This window comes from Vanessa tameamea, chromosome 24, assembly GCF_037043105.1.
Source record: "Vanessa tameamea isolate UH-Manoa-2023 chromosome 24, ilVanTame1 primary haplotype, whole genome shotgun sequence".
NCBI classification, from domain to species: domain Eukaryota; kingdom Metazoa; phylum Arthropoda; class Insecta; order Lepidoptera; family Nymphalidae; genus Vanessa; species Vanessa tameamea.
In genome coordinates, this window is record NC_087332.1 from 9349658 (window position 1) to 9370230 (window position 20573).

The window sequence follows — 20573 nt, forward strand, 5'->3', positions numbered from 1 at the left end:
CACTGTGATTGTACGTCCTTTCATTATAAAGCTCGTTCATTATAACATTCGTTGCCTACTTTTATGCATTCCAATTGTAGCCCAATCATTGAATTTTAAAAAGTTTTTTGTATTAACTGTTTTAGAAGTGAATATTGCATTAAACTTGTTTCTAATTAATTTAAATACATTATTATACAAAACATTGGGATTATCACTAAAAGATAGGTGTGGTAGATTGGCCTTAATATTACTTCTAAACTTCTCAATACGACTTGTGGTCAAAGGAACAAACATTATTTTTTCGGAATTGCTTATTTTTTTAACATGGAAATTAAATAAAGCTTGTTGTCCACAATGATCTGAATTTAGTTTATTAATAATAATTTTATTTTGTGGAATATGGGTAGCATATATGCTATCTATGCAAGTTGCTGTGGAATCTGTTATTCTAGTTAGTTCTAAGAACAGATTTACCAGATTATATGAACTTAACAATGATCTGAATCTAATACCAACATCTGCAATCGGAACACAACAATACATAGTAATGCTGTTTGTCAAAATTACGCGTCATTATTTATTTATTTATTTGACAACACCAACAAGTAGTACAATAAAAATACACAATAAACCAAAAGTCATCATAGGTAATTGAGTAATTGCCTACTTTTTTACAGGTGTTCCAAAATTACTTGAAAATTGAAATATAAGTCAACATTGTAAAAATTATAAAAAGTTAATTGTTACAATATAAATGTATAATGTCGAATGCTTGCTCAGCTTGAAACTGCAGAACAATCATTGTCTAAGATTCACGTATTCTAACAGAGAGTTTCCAATCTTTTACGGTGCGGAATTCTTGTAAAATCAGTATTGATCTAACTTCGTTACCAAGCAGAGGAGCCTTAAACGTTTAGTACATTCGTTATGGCATAGAACTTATCACTTGACTGTGTCTTGTTCTATTTGAATATCGTATTATATATTTATGATGTACTGCAATAATAAAGAATAAACTTAATATAAATTAAATAAGTGCCTCTTAGTGACGTAAATAAAATCGTGTGATAATTTACAAGAAAATACTTCATCGTAAGTAATGTTATTTTATGTCGTAAATATTGTTCCAGGAGACCCTTTTCTCCTTAAAGTAATTGTAATTTTGTTACTCAAGAAATCAATCTAATAAAACCTTAGTGTAAAGAGCAATGTTTATTTCGAACATAAAATTGTATTGTAAAAGTATATTGTAAGATGACTTTAAGAATAACTTTTCTTTGACTTTTTTTTTTAATTGACTAAAGTATGACGCTGATGGCTGAGCGTTACGATTGTCCTTTTCGGTGTTCGGTGGTACGGGGTCCATCACGATGAATCGAAATAAAAATAGTAGTTTAGTAACAAAGGTTTATTACGTATTACAAATTGTGACTTCAACAACAAATGACGTCACCGCGTTTACCCGTTACTACTACGATCATGTCAGTGACTTTTAATTAAAATTATTGGTTTTCCACGACAAGTATATTTCTCCATATATGGTACACTCCTCTGTATACTAAATATAATTTCGCAATACAAAAGAACTCAACCAAACGAGCCAACTTTCTACCCCGGTGTGCGTGACAGCTGCGCCGGACACCGGTCAAACATCATACTACCTTACTAGTGTGCTTGTACTGATAGGCCAACTTTTGGCCACTATTTGCGATGCATTCTCAACTTTGTCAGTCTATCTAGACATAAAAATCAATGGCTACACTAGAAAACTGATACATAAGACACGAAACTAATAAAAAATTGAAGTGCTCTTTTCCTCCCAATGAAACAGCCCAGACGAACTGGCAAGAAGCCTTGACGAGTGAAACTGTGAAATATGGTTAAATTCTATGAGCAAAACATTCTTAATTCAAGTAGACTCTTCCAACTATTCTTATATCAGGTGTTACAGGATTAAATTAAATGTCTATCTCTTTCACTCATTTCCTTCAATTAAGTTACATAATGTAACTGAATACAATTACATTATAAATTATCCTTCAATAAAATTTATATATATTAACTATACCATAGAATAAAAATATATCAAAGTTTTTTTTAACATTTAAATATATTGATCTAACATAATATCGCTCAAACTATTATTGTATACATATGTATATTACAGCGCTTACTACATGACGACACTTCAAGAATTCTTAGTAAAAAAAATCGAATCATGGAAGCCGCAACCGCCAGAAGTAGAGAGGAGAAGCAGTCGTGACGTCACTCTAGTCTTCTCAGCGGGACCTTTCTGTTTTCTAGAAAACCAGCTCATATTTAGAGTGGAGAAAAAAGAAAAGATTCCATCTTGGATTACTGTTTACAGGTTTGTTATGCAAGAAACTGAAAACATTTTAATTTTCCTAAAACGTATGAAAATATGTATGTCTTCGTGATCGTGACGTGAATATATGTTATATACTAGCTAGTACCCGCGACTCCGTTCGCGTGATTTTAAGCCTCGAAAGTGGGAGTATTATATGGTTGATATATCTACCCAATACCCAATAACTATTCTAAAATAACAGCCCTGGTTCCATAACATCTCGATTTCAAGAAAACAATACTACAGTCTAAATCAGTGAAAACTGATTATAATTATAATTATTATTATCGTCACTTGTATTTAATTATGTAAGTAAAAAGATTTTTATTTTCCAAGCGTATTCATCGCGTTGAGGGACTACATCGCTGGAAGCTCATCTTACATTGGTCCTGAAATTAGCACTTTTTTTAACTTTTTGTTCACATTAACTGTCAATTATAACCGATACAGACTATAGTTAACCAAAGTTTCAATCAAATCAACTTGAAGACATTTTTTCAATAAATATTTTTATGTTCTTTTTTTAAATTGACATATCATTTTTATTTGTGAACCGATTTTAATAAAACAAACATCACAATCGGTAAAGCCGAGATTGGCGGTAATGAACGAACAGATAAACAGACAAACAGACAAAAATTCTAAAAATCACATTTTTGTGATCTATTGCGTTAATAAATACTCCCAGTACATTTTTTTCTCAAATATCTTCTTTGTACAGATTTTGGTCAGTTACGATTTTATTATATGTATAGATAACGTATAGATGAAGTGTATTAAAACGCGTTATACGTTAAACCACTCCAATCTAAATATAACTCCAAGTATTGTTATTGATCCCGAAGCGAATCAATCCCAGCAATGTGAAACATAAACCCCTCGAATCTGGCAATAACGTCACATATACCAATCTTGAAGACTTGAGTTTTGTTAGTTTGTTCTTGACCGAATTAAGGACTACTTAGACTTACTAGTATACTTGCTAGAATATATGATGAGTGGGCGGTGGTACTACCCAAATGGGCAGTGTAGGTTTTGGCCGATTTTAGCATTTTTAAATAGCTAATTAATATTTATGTAAAGTTACCACTAGTTTAAAATATTAGTTCTGCAAAGAGTAAATATAAAAATAACTCAGCAGTAACCAGAACATGAAATCACCAATCAAATTAATTCACTCTACCAACCATATTCTACTGGTAAAATTAAATAAAACGCATTTCGTTACAAAAAAATTAATACAAGTTCATAAAATAATATGAAAATGCGCATAACTTTTTCCTGCTTAGAAAACGTTTACTTTTAAATACGGAGTTCCTGTTATCGCATTAATAAATAGAATGTATTCAGAGTACGTTAACATTTCTCATTGCTTAATAGGAAGCGTCATTCTCTCTGAAATTGAAAAAAGTGTCAGTTTAAGCATTCTGTGATAGATGAAACTCAACTCCGTGCGAACACTTTATAAATTGATGACTGTATTCGATTTGACTCGTAATTCATTTTATTTTATTTGTATTAAAATTAATATATTTGATAAATGAGAAACGTATGAAGTTGACATATACTGTTACCGCCTCGGGTGCCATGGCAACGACGATTCGCAACCAGCTTGGAAAGAGGTTTCATTTTTATTATTTCTTGATTTCGATGACCGAGTGTTTTTTCTCAATGTGCAACGAGAGAACTAGACACAGTTGGATAAAAATAATAATTGACGATTTCGTGTGTTCTACAATCTAAAATGTATGGATATGGCATATTTTTTATTTGATTTATCGTGTTATCAACGAGTGACGTATTAAACTGAATAATTTAGGCGAAGGCGAAGGTAGAAATCACTTCGACAATTGTCGAATGTACTGTTAAGGTCCCTTGACTACTCTCGTTAGAAGTTGGGATTAAGAAATTTAGTATTTTAGTACTTATTATTTTTTTTAGCATTAGCAGCCTGTAAATTTCCCATTGCTGGGCTAAAGGCCTCCTCTCCCTTTGAGGAGAAGGTTTGGATCATATTCCACCACGCTGCTCCAATGCGGGTTGGCGGAATACACATGTGGCAGAATTTCGTTGAAATTAGACACATGCAGGTTTCCTCACGATGTTTTCCTTCACCGCCGAGCACGAGATGAATTATAAACACAAATTAAGCATCTGAAAATTCAGTGGTGCCTGTCTGGGTTTGAACCGGAAATCATCGGTTAAGATGCACGCGTTTTAACCACTGGGCCATCTCGGTCAGTGCAGAGGTCATCTACTAAAGCCCGATGGCTATGCACAAAAACGGATCATTTTGCTAACGATTTGTAGAATTGTCTATTGGAATTTTACATTTTATTATTGAAACATTAATATTTGCCGTCTGTTACATTAACCCTGCTATCCGATACTCTTAGGTCTCTTCTGATTCTGTGTGTGCAAGCAATTGTAGCTTACGATGTTCGTCTCGTGGACCACGGAGTTCTTCTCCAGTCACTAAAACAATTTGTTTGTTAAATACTAACCGCGCATAACATTTTTGTGTGTTTAGATCCGTATTCAAGTAAAGAATATATTTTGTTGTCAAGCGCTGTGCTTACAAATGTTTATCCTAGAAATGTTTATATATGTGTGTCTGTCCTCGACGTACTTGATTTTTGTGATCACTTCGTCAAATGACGATAACTGTTGACAATAGTATATATTGAATAGATCTCACGAAGGCGCGCTCCTCCACGTACAATTACGTAAGTGACGCTCATGATTAGAAAATGTGTGTGTGTTTGTGACAAAGGGTAAAGAGAGTTTATTTTAGTAAAAAGTCGATAATTTGACGCAGAGGCGCTTTCGAAAATGAATCGTTCTGTTCTGGTTTTATAACAAGAATACACCGCCAAACTATGTCCCTTATGCCAGTAATTACACTCACTAACTAACGCTTGAAATCGTAACAGAAGGGTATAAAATAAACGTATTGGGCGTTCGTTTACTTGGTGGATTACTCTGATGGAGCTGGACTTTCACCAGTAACAATTTGTTCGACAAACAGGCAGCATAAATCTACTCTATTCTGTTCCACGTAAATGAATAAAATATAAGATAAAACCCAGCGACTCGGTTACGTGTATAAACCCGTTCTCCGAATGCAATTACGTACATATTTACCGAAACGCCATTAACATTATATTGCATGAAAATTGCTTTATTAATATTAACAGCATCGCGTATCGACAGCCGATATTAATGATACTACGTTTGATCGTCGGCGAAACATTAATTAGTCTACTAATCCAGATCAATCTCTGCATAATGCATTACCTAGGTTTAATATATTGTGATAAACTCCCTCGTACCCGTACTATCTGATGTGGTATTTATTAATTATAAACTCATTTGTTCTGCCATTCAAAGATTTTTGTAGCTCTAAATATCTTTATCGTACACAAATGATTATTCAGGCAGTAAACTTATCTAAATAAGAAAATCAAATTGTACAAATGCGGAATTATCCCAATACGATATCCAGCCAAACTATGATATCGAAAGAATTAATCAAGAAGGCAAAGAGGAATCTTTTTAAAATGTATGTTATCTATATTAACAATAAATAAATATGAACCCTTTCTAAATAGAAAAATTTAGCCAAAGCGTTAGAGCCGTTTCAGAGATACATATTATATAATTGCTCCTTTATTATTATAAAATACTGAAAGTAATGATTCGAGATGGACCAATGGTTAGAGCGTTCGGAAATGAATTTTAACATGCGCTTAATTTGTGTTTATAATTCATCTCGCACTTGGCAGCGAAGAAAACATCGTGAGAAAATCCCCCGTTTTGGAGCAGCGGACCTTTACACTTTCTCTAGCCCAGCGGTGGAAGATTAAAGGCTGTAATTTTACTTTTACTAAAAACAACATAAACATACTTAAATATTATTATATAATATATAAACATATGATATAAATAAGCTACAAAAACGATATGTTTTTTGTTTTCTTTGTGTTTCAATCATGTTAAAACTATTGACCGTAGGTATGAGAATAACAAATTGACCAGGAATCGCCTGTAGATGCATATAGGTTACTCTTCTTCTTTCTTTTTTGAATCATCTTAATCCCAGCGAAGCGGGCTGAACACCTTTCTTGGTCAACGATGCGGCAGGTAGTATACTAATGGAAGAAACAAACCTAATCCCATCTGAAAGGATCCACCAATAGAAAGTCAGGTAACGATATTATCTTTAAGGCAGGAAGAGTGCTCGAGCACATACGCTGGCTCCGAATCTAAGGTAATAAAACTACTGTTAATTAGACAACCCAGTGCCCAGTGGACAGGATATGTGGATCTTATCCTGAATTCAATTTCAGACAAGTACCTCTAACTTTTCAAGTCCTTAATTAGATTTTATACTGCACCGTGTGGTTAAGGAAAATTTCATGAGAAAAACCAGCGTGTTTACAGCTGCAACTCGCAGAAGAGCACCGTGATATAGCGTCAAATAGCGCCAAATTTAGTTAAAGTCACAATTATATGGTTCATTTTGGAAGAAATTAATTTTCATTTATTCGACAAGTACTATGCAACAAACATGAGAAGTAAAATTACTTATTGAGTACAATATCATAAGTTTTCAACACTGCCAAGTCAAAACATACATCCTGGGATAAGGTTTATGTTCAAATAAAAAAAACGTGATATGTATGTATTAGGTTTCGGTCGAATTCGTTAACGTTACATAAGTCTTAAGGATTAGATAAACTTCTTAATATTTAACCCAAAACACTATTGATAATGAATTTTAATATTATTATCAAAAGTGCCTCCTCTTCTGAGACGACGAAGACTCATTGCTCGCCATCACACCAAACACAACAGGGCAGCTGTTGTGTTTGGTGTAATAAAAGTATAACATCCATGTTAACATCAAAGTTATCCAAGATATTATCAAGATTATTCTTTGCCGGTTAACGCGCAATAAATTATAAAATCAAGCGCATGGAAACATAGCAGTGCTCCTGTGGATTTTATTGAAGGTCATATATTCTTTTTGTAATCATTCGCATTGGCGAATAGCTGGTTACGTAGGTATTATAGTTAGTGCACAAGTGTATGCGCAACCTCAGACGCGCCTTCTATTTACGACCTACAGTTTACTAAGAGTTTAACTTGCTTTCCGAGGCACAGGAGTGTTAACGCTTCGAAGTTCAAAATTTCAACCAAGGATGTAGAATAAATTATCGACATGACATTAAAACCTTTTTCTTTATTCGTTTGTTTCAAGTGACATTAACGACGTTTTTGACGTTACTCATAGATTAGTCCTGCAAGATTAAACTTTTCCAAAGTGACGGAAACAGGCTTCCTACCTTGTTTTAAGGGACCGTACAACGGTATTTTCGTATTTAATTTAAACTAAGGAGAAAAGATTTCCTTTATCTGTCAGTTCCATGCACGCACGTCGACTTCAGTTGAAGCCACAATGGCCGCTTTTAAAGTGCTCTGGGAGTCACGTTTCGAAAAATGAAAATATTTGCATTGCATTTAAGATTTTAGTAGGTAGCATAATAGATGAAGGCCTCTTCTCCATTGGGATAAGTACTTATATTTTGTTCTATGTTTTTTTGTAACCTCTTTATAGGATTATATATATTTTTTTATATTACAAAAAAAAAATGAAATACAAAATGACTATCATTTTATTATAATAATCACATTTACATACATACGGTGTTTGAATTCTGCGTATAATATTAAAAACATTTTCAAAACGAAAACGAAATATCAATACAAATATCCTAGTGAACACAAAGCAAGGAAGCAAATTCTATTCTGACTTAAGCTGTTATCGTAACCAGAACACAATTCGACGCTTAGAGGGGAAATATGAGTGAAGTAAATTATATCAAAGGGTTCTTTGTACGTACTCACAGAATATTTCTTATTAAAAAATCTCGGTCAGTGCAGAGGTCATCTACTAAAGCCCGATGGCTATGCACAAAAACGGATCATTTTGCTAACGATTTGTAGAATTGTCTATTGGAATTTTACATTTTATTATTGAAACATTAATATTTGCCGTCTGTTACATTAACCCTGCTATCCGATACTCTTAGGTCTCTTCTGATTCTGTGTGTGCAAGCAATTGTAGCTTACGATGTTCGTCTCGTGGACCACGGAGTTCTTCTCCAGTCACTAAAACAATTTGTTTGTTAAATACTAACCGCGCATAACATTTTTGTGTGTTTAGATCCGTATTCAAGTAAAGAATATATTTTGTTGTCAAGCGCTGTGCTTACAAATGTTTATCCTAGAAATGTTTATATATGTGTGTCTGTCCTCGACGTACTTGATTTTTGTGATCACTTCGTCAAATGACGATAACTGTTGACAATAGTATATATTGAATAGATCTCACGAAGGCGCGCTCCTCCACGTACAATTACGTAAGTGACGCTCATGATTAGAAAATGTGTGTGTGTTTGTGACAAAGGGTAAAGAGAGTTTATTTTAGTAAAAAGTCGATAATTTGACGCAGAGGCGCTTTCGAAAATGAATCGTTCTGTTCTGGTTTTATAACAAGAATACACCGCCAAACTATGTCCCTTATGCCAGTAATTACACTCACTAACTAACGCTTGAAATCGTAACAGAAGGGTATAAAATAAACGTATTGGGCGTTCGTTTACTTGGTGGATTACTCTGATGGAGCTGGACTTTCACCAGTAACAATTTGTTCGACAAACAGGCAGCATAAATCTACTCTATTCTGTTCCACGTAAATGAATAAAATATAAGATAAAACCCAGCGACTCGGTTACGTGTATAAACCCGTTCTCCAAATGCAATTACGTACATATTTACCGAAACGCCATTAACATTATATTGCATGAAAATTGCTTTATTAATATTAACTGCATCGCGTATCGACAGCCGATATTAATGATACTACGTTTGATCGTCGGCGAAACATTAATTAGTCTACTAATCCAGATCAATCTCTGCATAATGCATTACCTAGGTTTAATATATTGTGATAAACTCCCTCGTACCCGTACTATCTGATGTGGTATTTATTAATTATAAACTCATTTGTTCTGCCATTCAAAGATTTTTGTAGCTGTAAATATCTTTATCGTACACAAATGATTATTCAGGCTTAACTTATGTAAATAAGAAAATCAAATTGTACAAATGCGGAAGTATCCCAATACGATATCCAGCCAAACTATGATATTGAAAGAATTAATCAAGAAGGCAAAGAGGAATCTTTTTAAAATTTATGTTATCTACATAAACATAATCAGCCTGTAAATTTCCCACTGCTGGGCTAAGGCCTCCTCTCCCGTTGAGGAGAAGGTATGGAGCATATTCCACCACGCTGCTCCAATGCGGGTTGGTGGAATATGCTCCATATTCCACCAACTATATCTTTATTAACAATAAATAAATATCCGTTATCTATATTAACAATAAATAAATATGAACCCTTTCTAAATAGAAAATTTTAGCCAAAGCGTTAGAGCCGTTTCAGAGATACATATTATATAATTTCTCCTTTATTATTATAAAATACTAAAAGTAATGATTCGAGATGGACCAATGGTTAGAGCGTTCGGAAATGTATTTTAACATGCGCTTAATTTGTGTTTATAATTCATCTCGCACTTAGCAGCGAAGAAAATATCGTGAGAAAATCCCCCGTTTTGGAGCAGCGGACCTTTACACTTTCTCTAGCCCAGCGGTGGAAGATTAAAGGCTGTAATTTTACTTTTACTGAAAACAACATAAACATACTTCAATTTTATGACATAATATATGAACATATGATATAAATAAGCTACAAAAACGATGTTTTTTGTTTTCTTTGTGTTTCAATCATGTTAAAACTATTGACCGTAGGTATAAGAATAACAAATTGACCAGGAATCGCCTGTAGATTTATATAGATTACTCTTCTTTTTCTTCTTTCTTTTTTGAATCATCTTAATCCCAGCGAAGCGGGCTGAACACCTTTCTTGGTCAACGATGCGGCAGGTAGTATACTAATGGCAGAAACAAACCTAATCCCATCTGAAAGGATCCACCAATAGAAAGTCAGCTAACGATATTATCTTTAAGGCAGGAAGAGTGCTCGAGCACATACGCTGGCTCCGAATCTAAGGTAATAAAACTACTGTTAATTAGACAACCCAGTGCCCAGTGGACAGGATATGTGGATCTTATCCTGAATTAAATTTCAGACAAGTACCTCTAACTTTAATTAGTTTTTATACTGCACCGTGTGGTTAAGGAAAATTTCATGAGAAAAACCAGCGTGTTTACAGCTGCAACGCGCAGAAGAGCACCGTGATATAGCGTCAAATAGCGCCAAATTTAGTTAAAGTCACAATTATATGGTTCATTTTGGAAGAAATTAATTTTCATTTATTCGACAAGTATTATACAACAAACATGAGAAGTAAAATTACTTATTGAGTACAATATCATAAGTTTTCAACACTGCCAAGTCAAAACATACATCCTGGGATAAGGTTTATGTTCAAATAAAAAAAACGTGATATGTATGTATTAGGTTTCGGTCGAATTCGTTAACGTTACATAAGTCTTAAGGATTAGATAAACTTCTTAATATTTAACCCAAAACACTATTGATAATGAATTTTAATATTATTATCAAAAATTCCTCCTCTTCTGAGACGACGAAGACTCATTGCTCGCCATCACACCAAACACAACAGGGCAGCTGTTGTGTTTGGTGTAATAAAAGTATAACTTCCATGTTAACATCAAAGTTATCCAAGATATTATCAAGATTATTCTTTGCCGGTTAACGCGCAATAAATTATAAAATCAAGCGCATGGAAACATAGCAGTGCTCCTGTGGATTTTATTGAAGGTCATATATTCTTTTTGTAATCATTCGCATTGGAGAATAGCTGGCTACGTAGGTATTATAGTTGGTACACAAGTGTATGCGCAACCTCAGATGCGCCTTCTATTTGATCACGACCTACAGTTTACTAAGAGTTTAACTTGCTTTCCGAGGCACAGGAGTGTTAACGCTTCGAAGTTCAAAATTTCAACCAAGGAGGTAGTATAAATTATCGACATGACATTAAAACCTTTTTCTTTATTCATTTGTTTCAAGTGACATTAACGACGTTTTTGACGTTACTCATAGATTAGTCCTGCAAGATTAAACTTTTCCAAAGTGACGGAAACAGGCTTCCTACCTTGTTTTAAGGGACCGTACAACGGTATTTTCGTATTTAATTTAAACTAAGGAGAAAAGATTTCCTTTATCTGTCAGTTCCATGCACGCACGTCGACTTCAGTTGAAGCCACAATGGCCGCTTTTAAAGTGCTCTGGGAGTCACGTTTCGAAAAATGAAAATATTTGCATTGCATTTAAGATTTTAGTAGGTAGCATAATAGATGAACGCCTCTTCTCCATTGGGATAAGTACTTATATTTTGTTCTATGTTTTTTTTGTAACCTCTTTATAGGATTATGTATTTTTTTTTATATCACAAAAAAAAATGAAATACAAAATGACTATCATTTTATTATAATAATCACATTTACATACATACGGTGTTTGAATTCTGCGTATAATATTAAAAACATTTTCAAAACGAAAACGAAATGTCAATACAAATATCCTAGTGAACACAAAGCAAGGAAGCAAATTCTATTCTGACTTAAGCTGTTATCGTAACCAGAACACAATTCGACGCATAGAGGGGAAATATGAGTGAAGTAAATTATATCAAAGGGTTCTTTGTACGTACTCACAGAATATTTCATATTAAAATTCTACGTATTTCATATGAACCATTTCAGTAACAAAACCGTTTCCACAATTGCAATTAGTATGCCATTGATCTCGTTAACTCCGGAGTAGACATTGTGTGGTCAATAAATACGTGTAACGTAAAACAACATGCCCGGAACAGTGCAAAGGAAATTATGTGCCTACTAAAATGTAAACAGAGACCTCTTGTGTGGCCTTTACACCGTTAGAGCTCCATTAGCAGTCGAACAATATCGTTGGGAATTGGTTTGATGATTTATGGGGAAGGAAATTTGAGGCTTAGCTGTGGTAAAGCTAACGTTGTTGGACTAAGACTGTATTCTGTATCTCGTTCTGGATATGTTTATTGCGATGGACTATAGTAAACAAATTTTAATTTTATCTCAGATTATATATATATTTTTATTTTAGTAAATCTCCAACTGCTCGGCCGCTCCGTTTGAGCAGTAGGTTGGTTTAGGTCAAGGAACCAAATCAACATCGGTTAAGATGCACGCGTTCGAACCACTGAGCCATCCCGTCATTTTAAGCATTAAACTTATTAAAATATTATTGTTACTATTAATTATGAATTTCATATAACATATTTTTGAAAATACATTGTTTGTGATTTTCAGCGGAGGAAAAACCAAAAAAACAATCGACAATCTCGCACCAAGCCACCCACACAGATTCCGTTTTAAAGTAATAATCAAATCATCAGCAATCAAAGATTTAGAGAGAGCAGCGATCGAACATTACGGAGATGAAAAAACCGTTTACGAAGTCCTGAAAGAAATTGATGATTCGGAAGATCTCAAACAAAGTAAAGAAAATAATTCAAGTGGAGTCGACGACAAAGCAAAATCCGTTCCTTCATACACAATGGACTGTGAAAAACAGCCATTGTCTCGCCAAATCTTTAAAGGGAAACCGATTGAGAAAAGGTAAGTGTTACCCCTCATTATAACGGCCTTTAGTATCTAATATTTATTCACTGTAGCGTTATATCAATAATCGTGACCGATTCCGATTATGGAATTGGATCGGCCGTTGAGGGCAATAAATCATGTTGGTCCATTAGTTTTCAATCGGTCGGAGTGGAGTTCAAGGTTAGGACGATACGTTTACGTGACCATTGGCGAGATGGAAATTACTGTAACAGTAAAATGTGAAACAGCTTGAATGTAAATATATATTTATAACGAATTCTCAAATGAGTAAAAACGCTGAACTCCAAACTCAATATTATATTAGTATTAAATGTATTTTAAAAATTTTCACTGAATTTTTATGGAGTTCTCAATTGAAACAAATTTCAGATTCTTGTTTTATTAATATAAATATATTATCATTCAAAGTATTCTAAAATATTTTTTCGTCGGTTTCGCAAAATGTAAGATTTTAAAATAAGTTCTAAGTTGTAAATTATATTTTAATGTTTGTGAAGAGAGAGTTGAACAACTAAAAAAAGTACACAGAACGAAATCTTCGCCCATGTTCTATATTTAAAGACAGAACTACTTGAAACCTGCTGTATCATAATTTTGTAAGTATTTAAATAAATCCTTGTTTTCTGGAACTAAACCCCAGTTTAGTAGCAGGGCTTTGTGAAAGTCCGCCTGGGAACTACCACCCACATATACTTACATATATTCTACCGTCAAAGTCAAACTACGGGCACAAGAGATATAACATATTAGTTCCCTAGGTTGATGGTGCATTGGAAATGTAAGGAGTGGTTTCAATGTCTTAAGGGCCATTATTTACGGGCAGTGGTCACCACTTACCATAAGGTGGCCCGTTTGCGCGTCTGCCTATAATTGCTATAAATAAAATATTATTTGTTAGTATAAATCACAATAAGCCACTGTATTTCATCATAGCAGAGTGAACTCTGACGACACAGAGACAACTGACTTTGTCAATAAAAAGTTTACCTGTATTTACACACACACACACTCTTCTGCACCGCTGTATCTCTGCACTCTGACCAGCTCGAGCGTTGACTAACCGCGAGGGCGGCGACCCTTGGTAACTATTTTCTTGTTAAATAGAATAGAAAATAGTTATATAGTGCGAAAATAGAACATACTGCTTTCGAAGGAAATTTGAATTTTGACCTTAGAAAATTTGATCTTTCTGCTTGCTTATAAATATATCCTAGTAGAATGATTAAACATCTTATAGTTACACTATTACAGTAGCAGTGTTCCACCACGTCAATACAAGTGCCTGTCGTCACGATGGTCAGAAGAGACATGGACAAGTACTGACTCAAATGGTACCTCGGTCGTTTGCTTCTGCATGGCTGTGCGGTGTGGATATCTTAAACAAGTATGTTTTCTTCAATATATTATTGTATTTGTTTAATATTCTTGTTCCTTTAAACATATAAAAGATAATAATATACAAAGTAAAAAAATTTTGCTCCATTTGCCTTGCCTTATAGATAAAGTAGATATGTTTCCACAAACAATTTCACATGACGTGGCATTCCGTACAAAACCAGGGTGCTTTTAACATGCGTGATTGTGTTAATTATGTTTCTACACAGGTGCAACAAATGCTAGAAGACCGACCCACGCTTATCTCTGTAGTCAATGCTAACAACGGCTATACTCCCCTCGCCACAGCAGCCAGGACAGGTGAAACTTTACTTTTTGGTAGTTTTTGTACAAAATGAAAGGAAACTTCATATCTGACACGTGAAAGGACTTGAATTTTAAAATAGAACTTTTATAAATTTTGATAATCCGTTTAATTTCTCTCCTTGTCATAAATATTAGTGAAAGTTCTGACCAAGGAAAAAATTAAAAATTCACGGCGTGAAATTATTTTAAATAATGAGGTATAAAACAGTATTATTACTTAATTACGTTAAACATCAATTGACACATTTATGAATTGAGTTAATTTAATAAAAAAACTCATTCATCCATAAATTTCGATGTTTCAAATCTGCCAGTCGTCACGTGATAATCATTTTTTATCACTTCCGAACTCAATTCAAAAATTGTTGTACAATAGGTGATGTAAGCATGGTTCGGTTCCTGCTATCAGCCGACGCAGAAATTGAACAGCCGTCGTCAACGGGACAGACGCCTCTTCAACTAGCGGTACTCGCTGGACATGTGGCTATAGCTGACCTGCTCCTGGAGAAAGGAGCTGACTTCCAGGTCACCAGTTCTAATTTTTTTTTATCGAGACTAGCTAATTTTATTGTCCTTACAAAATTTAGTAAGAAAGCTCGATGATACTCAAATACCTATTAAAAAAAAGTTAATATGGAAACGAATAGGATGCAAGCATAGTTTTCAATTGTAACATTATAACAGTTTATTAATATGAATAGGCTCGTGACTTCAACAAACTACGTATAGAACACTATGCGGTTGACTCTTGTAAGCTTGAAATGGTGAAATATATATTTGGGAAAGGCGGCGACGTCGGTGTAAGAGACAACAATGCTTGGACTCCCCTCTTCAGAGCTGGTAACATTAAATTAAGTTCAACCATTGTATTTCATTTTTGATAATAAACTTTAGAAAGAAAGCTATATAATGAGAATGAGTTGTCGTAATTTTCAAATAATTTTAGATTCAAAAGTTCATACATTGTTACATTTTGAGATATTTCGATAATCCAATAAAATTGTGGTTAATTATTTGTAGTGTGCCAAGGCGCTAAAACGGTTATAATAGAAGAGCTGGTCCGCCGAGGAAGCGACGTTGATGCAGTCGATCGAGCAGGACTCAGTGTCGCAGCAGCCGCACGAATCTTGAAAGATCGACAGTGAGTTTTCTATGCAAACGTTTATCATGTCCTGAAAGTTTTCACCGAATATAAAGAAAACGGCCTTTATCAACGGACACCATAGCATTGGTCAGAAGATTTATGAAACACAAGTAATGGGGTTGTGTTCCGGTTTGAAGGGTAAGTGATCCAGAGACATAAAGTGACCATACATCTTAGTTCCCGAGGTTGGTGGCGCATTAGTCATGTAGTGTATTTTTTTACAGCGCCATTGTCTATAGACTGTGGTGACCACTTACCATCAAATGGCCCATTTGCTCGTCCGCCTACCTATTTCATATAAAATTGGCTATTCCAGGCAACTGGAGAGAGTTCAGAGGCATAGGACTATTGAGTGCTTACCGTAAACGTATACTGTTACGTCGCAGCATTTAAACCTAGGATAAATTAAATTGAACCCTCGGGATCCTCAGCTTAATAAATTAGCTACTAAACTTGATAGTCGAGGCTAACTGCCTAATAGTAATAATTGTTAATATTTTTAGAATTATTTATTCAATGTTAATATTTTTATGAAAATTAATAAAGAAACCGATGTTAGTTTTGTGACATAAAATTATATATTAAAACAACATTTTGAAATTTTGACAGAAGAGGAATATTTTTTAAACTATAAATTCTAAAATAAAAATTAATCAATGCAATGAACCTCCTTTTAAAATTTTGACAAGTTAATAGCAATAAAAATAGTTTTAACTAAACAATAATTAACAGTGCACATGTGAGATTTTTTGGGCTGTCTTTTAAGAAATCACCAGAATCTAATGACACGAATTATATAATAATTTAACTATTCATAATCTTCATAATAATAACAAATGGGTACGTTGTAAGTAAGTGGTTTTTTTATAAATGACAATGGCAATTATTTTTTCAACACAGATTCTCAGTAATTCATAATTACAGTTAGGTGTAATGATTATTAATTTGATAATTGTACTCATCTGTTTTTGTTCTTATTCAAAGATATATAATTTATATCTAAGTTATGTACTTAATGTCAGTCGACATAAAATATGACATTATACTTTTCGTTGTTCAGCGGTCGGCGAAGAGAATCCGTTCTTCGACTCGTGGATTCGCAATTCCAACACGAAAAGGTCGTGGCTAACTTTACACGCCTCACAAAGAAGATTTCAAGTGTTCACACTCTACTTAGTATTAAGTAATGTTATTAATGAAATTGTTTGTCTTAAGAAAAGTCAGTGACCGTATACCTATAGTTATTATGTCATTTAATGTGTTAAGTGGTGGTAGGGCTTTGTTCAAGCAAGTCTCGGTAGGCACCACTCCCACATCATATATTCTACAGACAATCAGCAAAACTTAGTAGTCTTGTACTCTGGTTTAAAGGGTGACTGTGCCAGTGGCACAAGGGACGTAAAATATTAGTTCCCAAGGATGGTGATGTAAGGAATGGCTGATATTTCTTACAACACCATCGTCTATGTGCGGTGGTGACTGCTTACCATTAGATGGCACATATACCCATTCGCCTAACTAGGTATATCATCGAAGAAAATCATTGTTTTTATAATATTCTGAGACGAAAATAAAATAATATTTTCAATGTAACTCTAATTTTATTATTTAAGTAAAAATATTTACAAAATCTTACATCTAACAGAGTATTGAATTGCATGACGCGTGAGAAAGTGGTAACAGATGAGATAAAGTTTGTCAAGGAGACTGCTGATCCAAATAAACTCGTGTTCATTTACAGCACCCACAGCGTGAACCCCGTACATACATATAATTACTATCAACCAAATGCATTCAATGGCAAGGCACAATAATTTATTCCAATAAATAATTTAATTTAAATATAAGCTTGACAAATTTCTACATGATTTTTTTCAAAATAGTTACTAGTACAATATATGTGAAAAATTGAGTACAACTTAATTTTGGAGCTGAAGATAACAGTTCAAACTCGACGTGATTTATTGATTCATTCTCTTTTGTGTTTATGTCCGTAGTTCCCTCTTCGATTTTGCCCATTTCGAATTGAGCTACTTTTGTGTCTCTTTTACGACGCTTACTTTCTTCGTCTTCTATCGTATCTTCTTCATATTCTTCATTTTCTTCTTCTTCATTAGAGGGTTCAGTCTCTAATTTTTCTTCGTGATTGTCACTGCCTTCAGCTCTTAAGTCATATATTTCTGGCGGATTTATTTTGTGCAAAGAGTTAACAAGTTTCAAATGTGTCGATCTTGTATTTGTAAATACTGGAGCGGGAACACTAGAAACAGTATCTGTTTTTATATGATCAGCAACAACTGGAGGGATTTCTCCTTTAAAAGGTCCAAACTGTGGTGTCTTTAGAAGTAACTCTGTATTTGCTGGAAGCTTAGAAGAAAATAACTTAGTATTACCCTTATTTACCTCTGGGACACTGGTTAATGTTTCAGCAGAAATTGTTTTGCCGTCATAAGTTGTAAACGTTTGTCCGGATGTTAATTTTTGAGAATGTTCCTTTGGTAGTTTAGGCGCATTAGGTAAATATTGAGGACTTAATTTGTCTGATTCCATTACCATATCTGAAGGAGCATCTCGATCCATATTTTTCTTTCCAAATAGAGCATTTAACTCACTTTCTGTTTTAACATAAACAGGATGTGGCCTATCTTCTTTAGCATGATTTTTCGGAAATACTTCTTTAGTTATACCTTTATTAGATAGCAAATGATCAGGTGGAGAAGGTATGAACATTGGTTCAAATGATTCAGTTATTTTATCACTAGAATAAGCGTGATTAGTATTGATGTACTGTGGAGATTCTTCATAATCTTCTTCAACGTCTGTATCTTCTCTTCTATTTGCACTATCACCGTTATATTCTGCTATTTTATCTTCACCCGCCATTAAAGGTTCACGAATTATAGGCTTAAAACCACTTTCAATTACGATTGAATCTGGCTTAAAACCAGTATTTTGTGCAGGTGCATATGTCGACGAATCTGTAGATTCGCCGATAAAATCAGATGATTTCATTTCACTTTGAGAGTGTGGTTTTTGATGATATTCGTGATGCTCACGATTTTCATGATGTTCACGATGTTCATGATGTTCTCGATGTTCATTTATTCTTGTACGGGTCGTAGAAGAATGCCGATAAACGTCAGGAGATGGGGTTGAAGATACTCTTACTGGATGAGTAGAATGTTGTTTGCTTTGTGTCATTTGTTGGTCTAATGGTTGTGGGTGATCCATAGGCTTGCCAAGTATGATTTGCCCTGGTTTATTGAAAAACACTTGTGGAACACTGTGCTGAGCTACTGCATCATTGGTTCCAGGTAAGGTGATCTGGCTTTTTACGACTTGATTAGCAATTATATCCGTATGTCCTAAGCTTAAAGTTTGGCTTTGAGATGGTACCACAATATTATGTCCAGGTTTACCCATAATTACTGATTGTACAGGTTTGGTATTAATTTTTGTTGCATGTTTTGGGGGCCCTTGATTGAAATTAGATTTTGGTGGATGCATTGATGGCATTGCCTTCATCGGTGGAATATTAGGCTGTTGAGGTCTATTCACATTAGACGGAGGTCGATTGTTGTGATGCTTGTTCGGCTTTTTTGACATTCCATGTGGACCATGTTGAGGATTTGGCATTGACAAAGGATAGGCATTATTGCCTTTTGGGTACATAGGAAAAGGCCTACGTAGCTTTATTTCGGGTGGTGTAGGTCTTCGAAAAGGTGGCCTCATATTTCCCATTGGCTTAGTCTGGAAATTTGGACGTAAAACATTATGTAGAGTCTGAGGTTTCTGATTTGGTGGTAATAGAAAGCTACCAGGCAATTTAGCTGTTTCGACTATGTATTCGTCTCCATCCCTTATAGGTTGTTCTGGTACAAACATCTCCTTGACGTCTTCATGAACTTGATACTGCATTAACTTCTGTGGTTGCGTTGTGTTTCGTTTGAGCTCATCTTTCATTTGATCTTCTAAGCTTTCTACAGTTTTAATAACTTCCTTAATTTGCACTTGTGATATTGGCAATTCATACTCGTGTCCACTCGGGTACAAGTAGTCTCTGCTGGGTTCTGGGTACACTTCTCCCGAGAGGCCGCTTACTCCATTATTGCTACTGAAATCGTTATAATTTTGTTTCGTATTGATTATTTTTTCAAGTTTTTTTCGCTGATCTAAATATTTTGATTCCGGTTTCACGCGGCTTTGTACCTGAATAGACTCCTCCCCCAAAAGGTCACCGGGGAGGGCTAAAGTCTCTACTACGCGACTTTCCTCTGCCTCCGTGGCGTCGCACTCATCGACCACATTTATTTTCCAACCAAGATATCGGTGAGTGAAACACTGAAAAAAAATATTTATTATTTGATTTTTGTGAATAAAATGTATTAAACACCGTTATCAGAATAAGATACAAAAGAAAACCTCATGCGATAGAAGACTTGAAAGGCTGAAACAGAAAACAGATAGAAAAGATTATATACAAAACAAGCATCAATAGATAAAATAATCAACACTAAGAAATAGATTTACAAATATAAATCAATACCAGATTATGAGCTCCTATTAAAATATGTTTGTTAATACCTAGTTATATATTAATAAATTAATCAGATTTGAGAGATATGTATATTCTTTTATAAATGTATGATG

General features: G+C 34.3%; 3 protein-coding genes across 5 annotated transcripts in view; 2 read left to right on the plus strand and 1 right to left on the minus strand.

Moving 5' to 3' along the window:
* The window catches only part of LOC113403204 (uncharacterized), a 140012-nt gene that overhangs the window by 23733 nt on the left and 95706 nt on the right, over positions 1–20573 (plus strand). The window lies entirely within an intron of this gene.
* LOC113399600 (fibronectin type 3 and ankyrin repeat domains 1 protein-like) lies at positions 2155–17136 on the plus strand. Its single transcript, XM_026638766.2, has 8 exons — positions 2155–2350; positions 12764–13072; positions 14330–14462; positions 14683–14773; positions 15156–15304; positions 15481–15619; positions 15800–15920; positions 16984–17136. The coding sequence occupies exons 1-8, from the start codon at positions 2160–2162 to the stop codon at positions 17108–17110; spliced, it is 1260 nt and encodes a 419-aa protein (XP_026494551.2). The 5' UTR covers positions 2155–2159; the 3' UTR covers positions 17111–17136.
* The window catches only part of Skel (Skeletor), a 78996-nt gene continuing 75927 nt past the window's right edge, over positions 17505–20573 (minus strand). Inside the window, exons 14-15 of one of the 3 annotated variants that reach the window (XM_064218831.1) lie at positions 19019–20264; positions 17505–18952 (exon numbers count right to left, since the gene is read on the minus strand). In XM_064218831.1, coding sequence (XP_064074901.1) covers positions 17784–18952; positions 19019–20264 — 2415 coding nt within the window. In that variant the 3' untranslated portion in view covers positions 17505–17783. Of the gene's footprint in view, positions 18953–19018; positions 20265–20573 lie in introns of those variants that run through there. The other 2 variants (XM_064218828.1, XM_064218826.1) reach the window with 2 other exon arrangements.

What these genes read in the sequence shown, in the direction of transcription:
- LOC113399600 (XM_026638766.2), top strand. Translation starts at nt 2,160, where the DNA reads ATGACGACACTTCAAGAATTCTTAGTAAAAAAAATCGAATCATGGAAG. An exon ending in CGCCACAGCAGCCAGGACAG is followed by an intron (nt 14,774 to 15,155) that starts GTGAAACTTTAC and finishes GTTGTACAATAG; the next exon opens with GTGATGTAAGCATGGTTCGG. An exon ending in AGAAAGGAGCTGACTTCCAG is followed by an intron (nt 15,305 to 15,480) that starts GTCACCAGTTCT and finishes TAATATGAATAG; the next exon opens with GCTCGTGACTTCAACAAACT.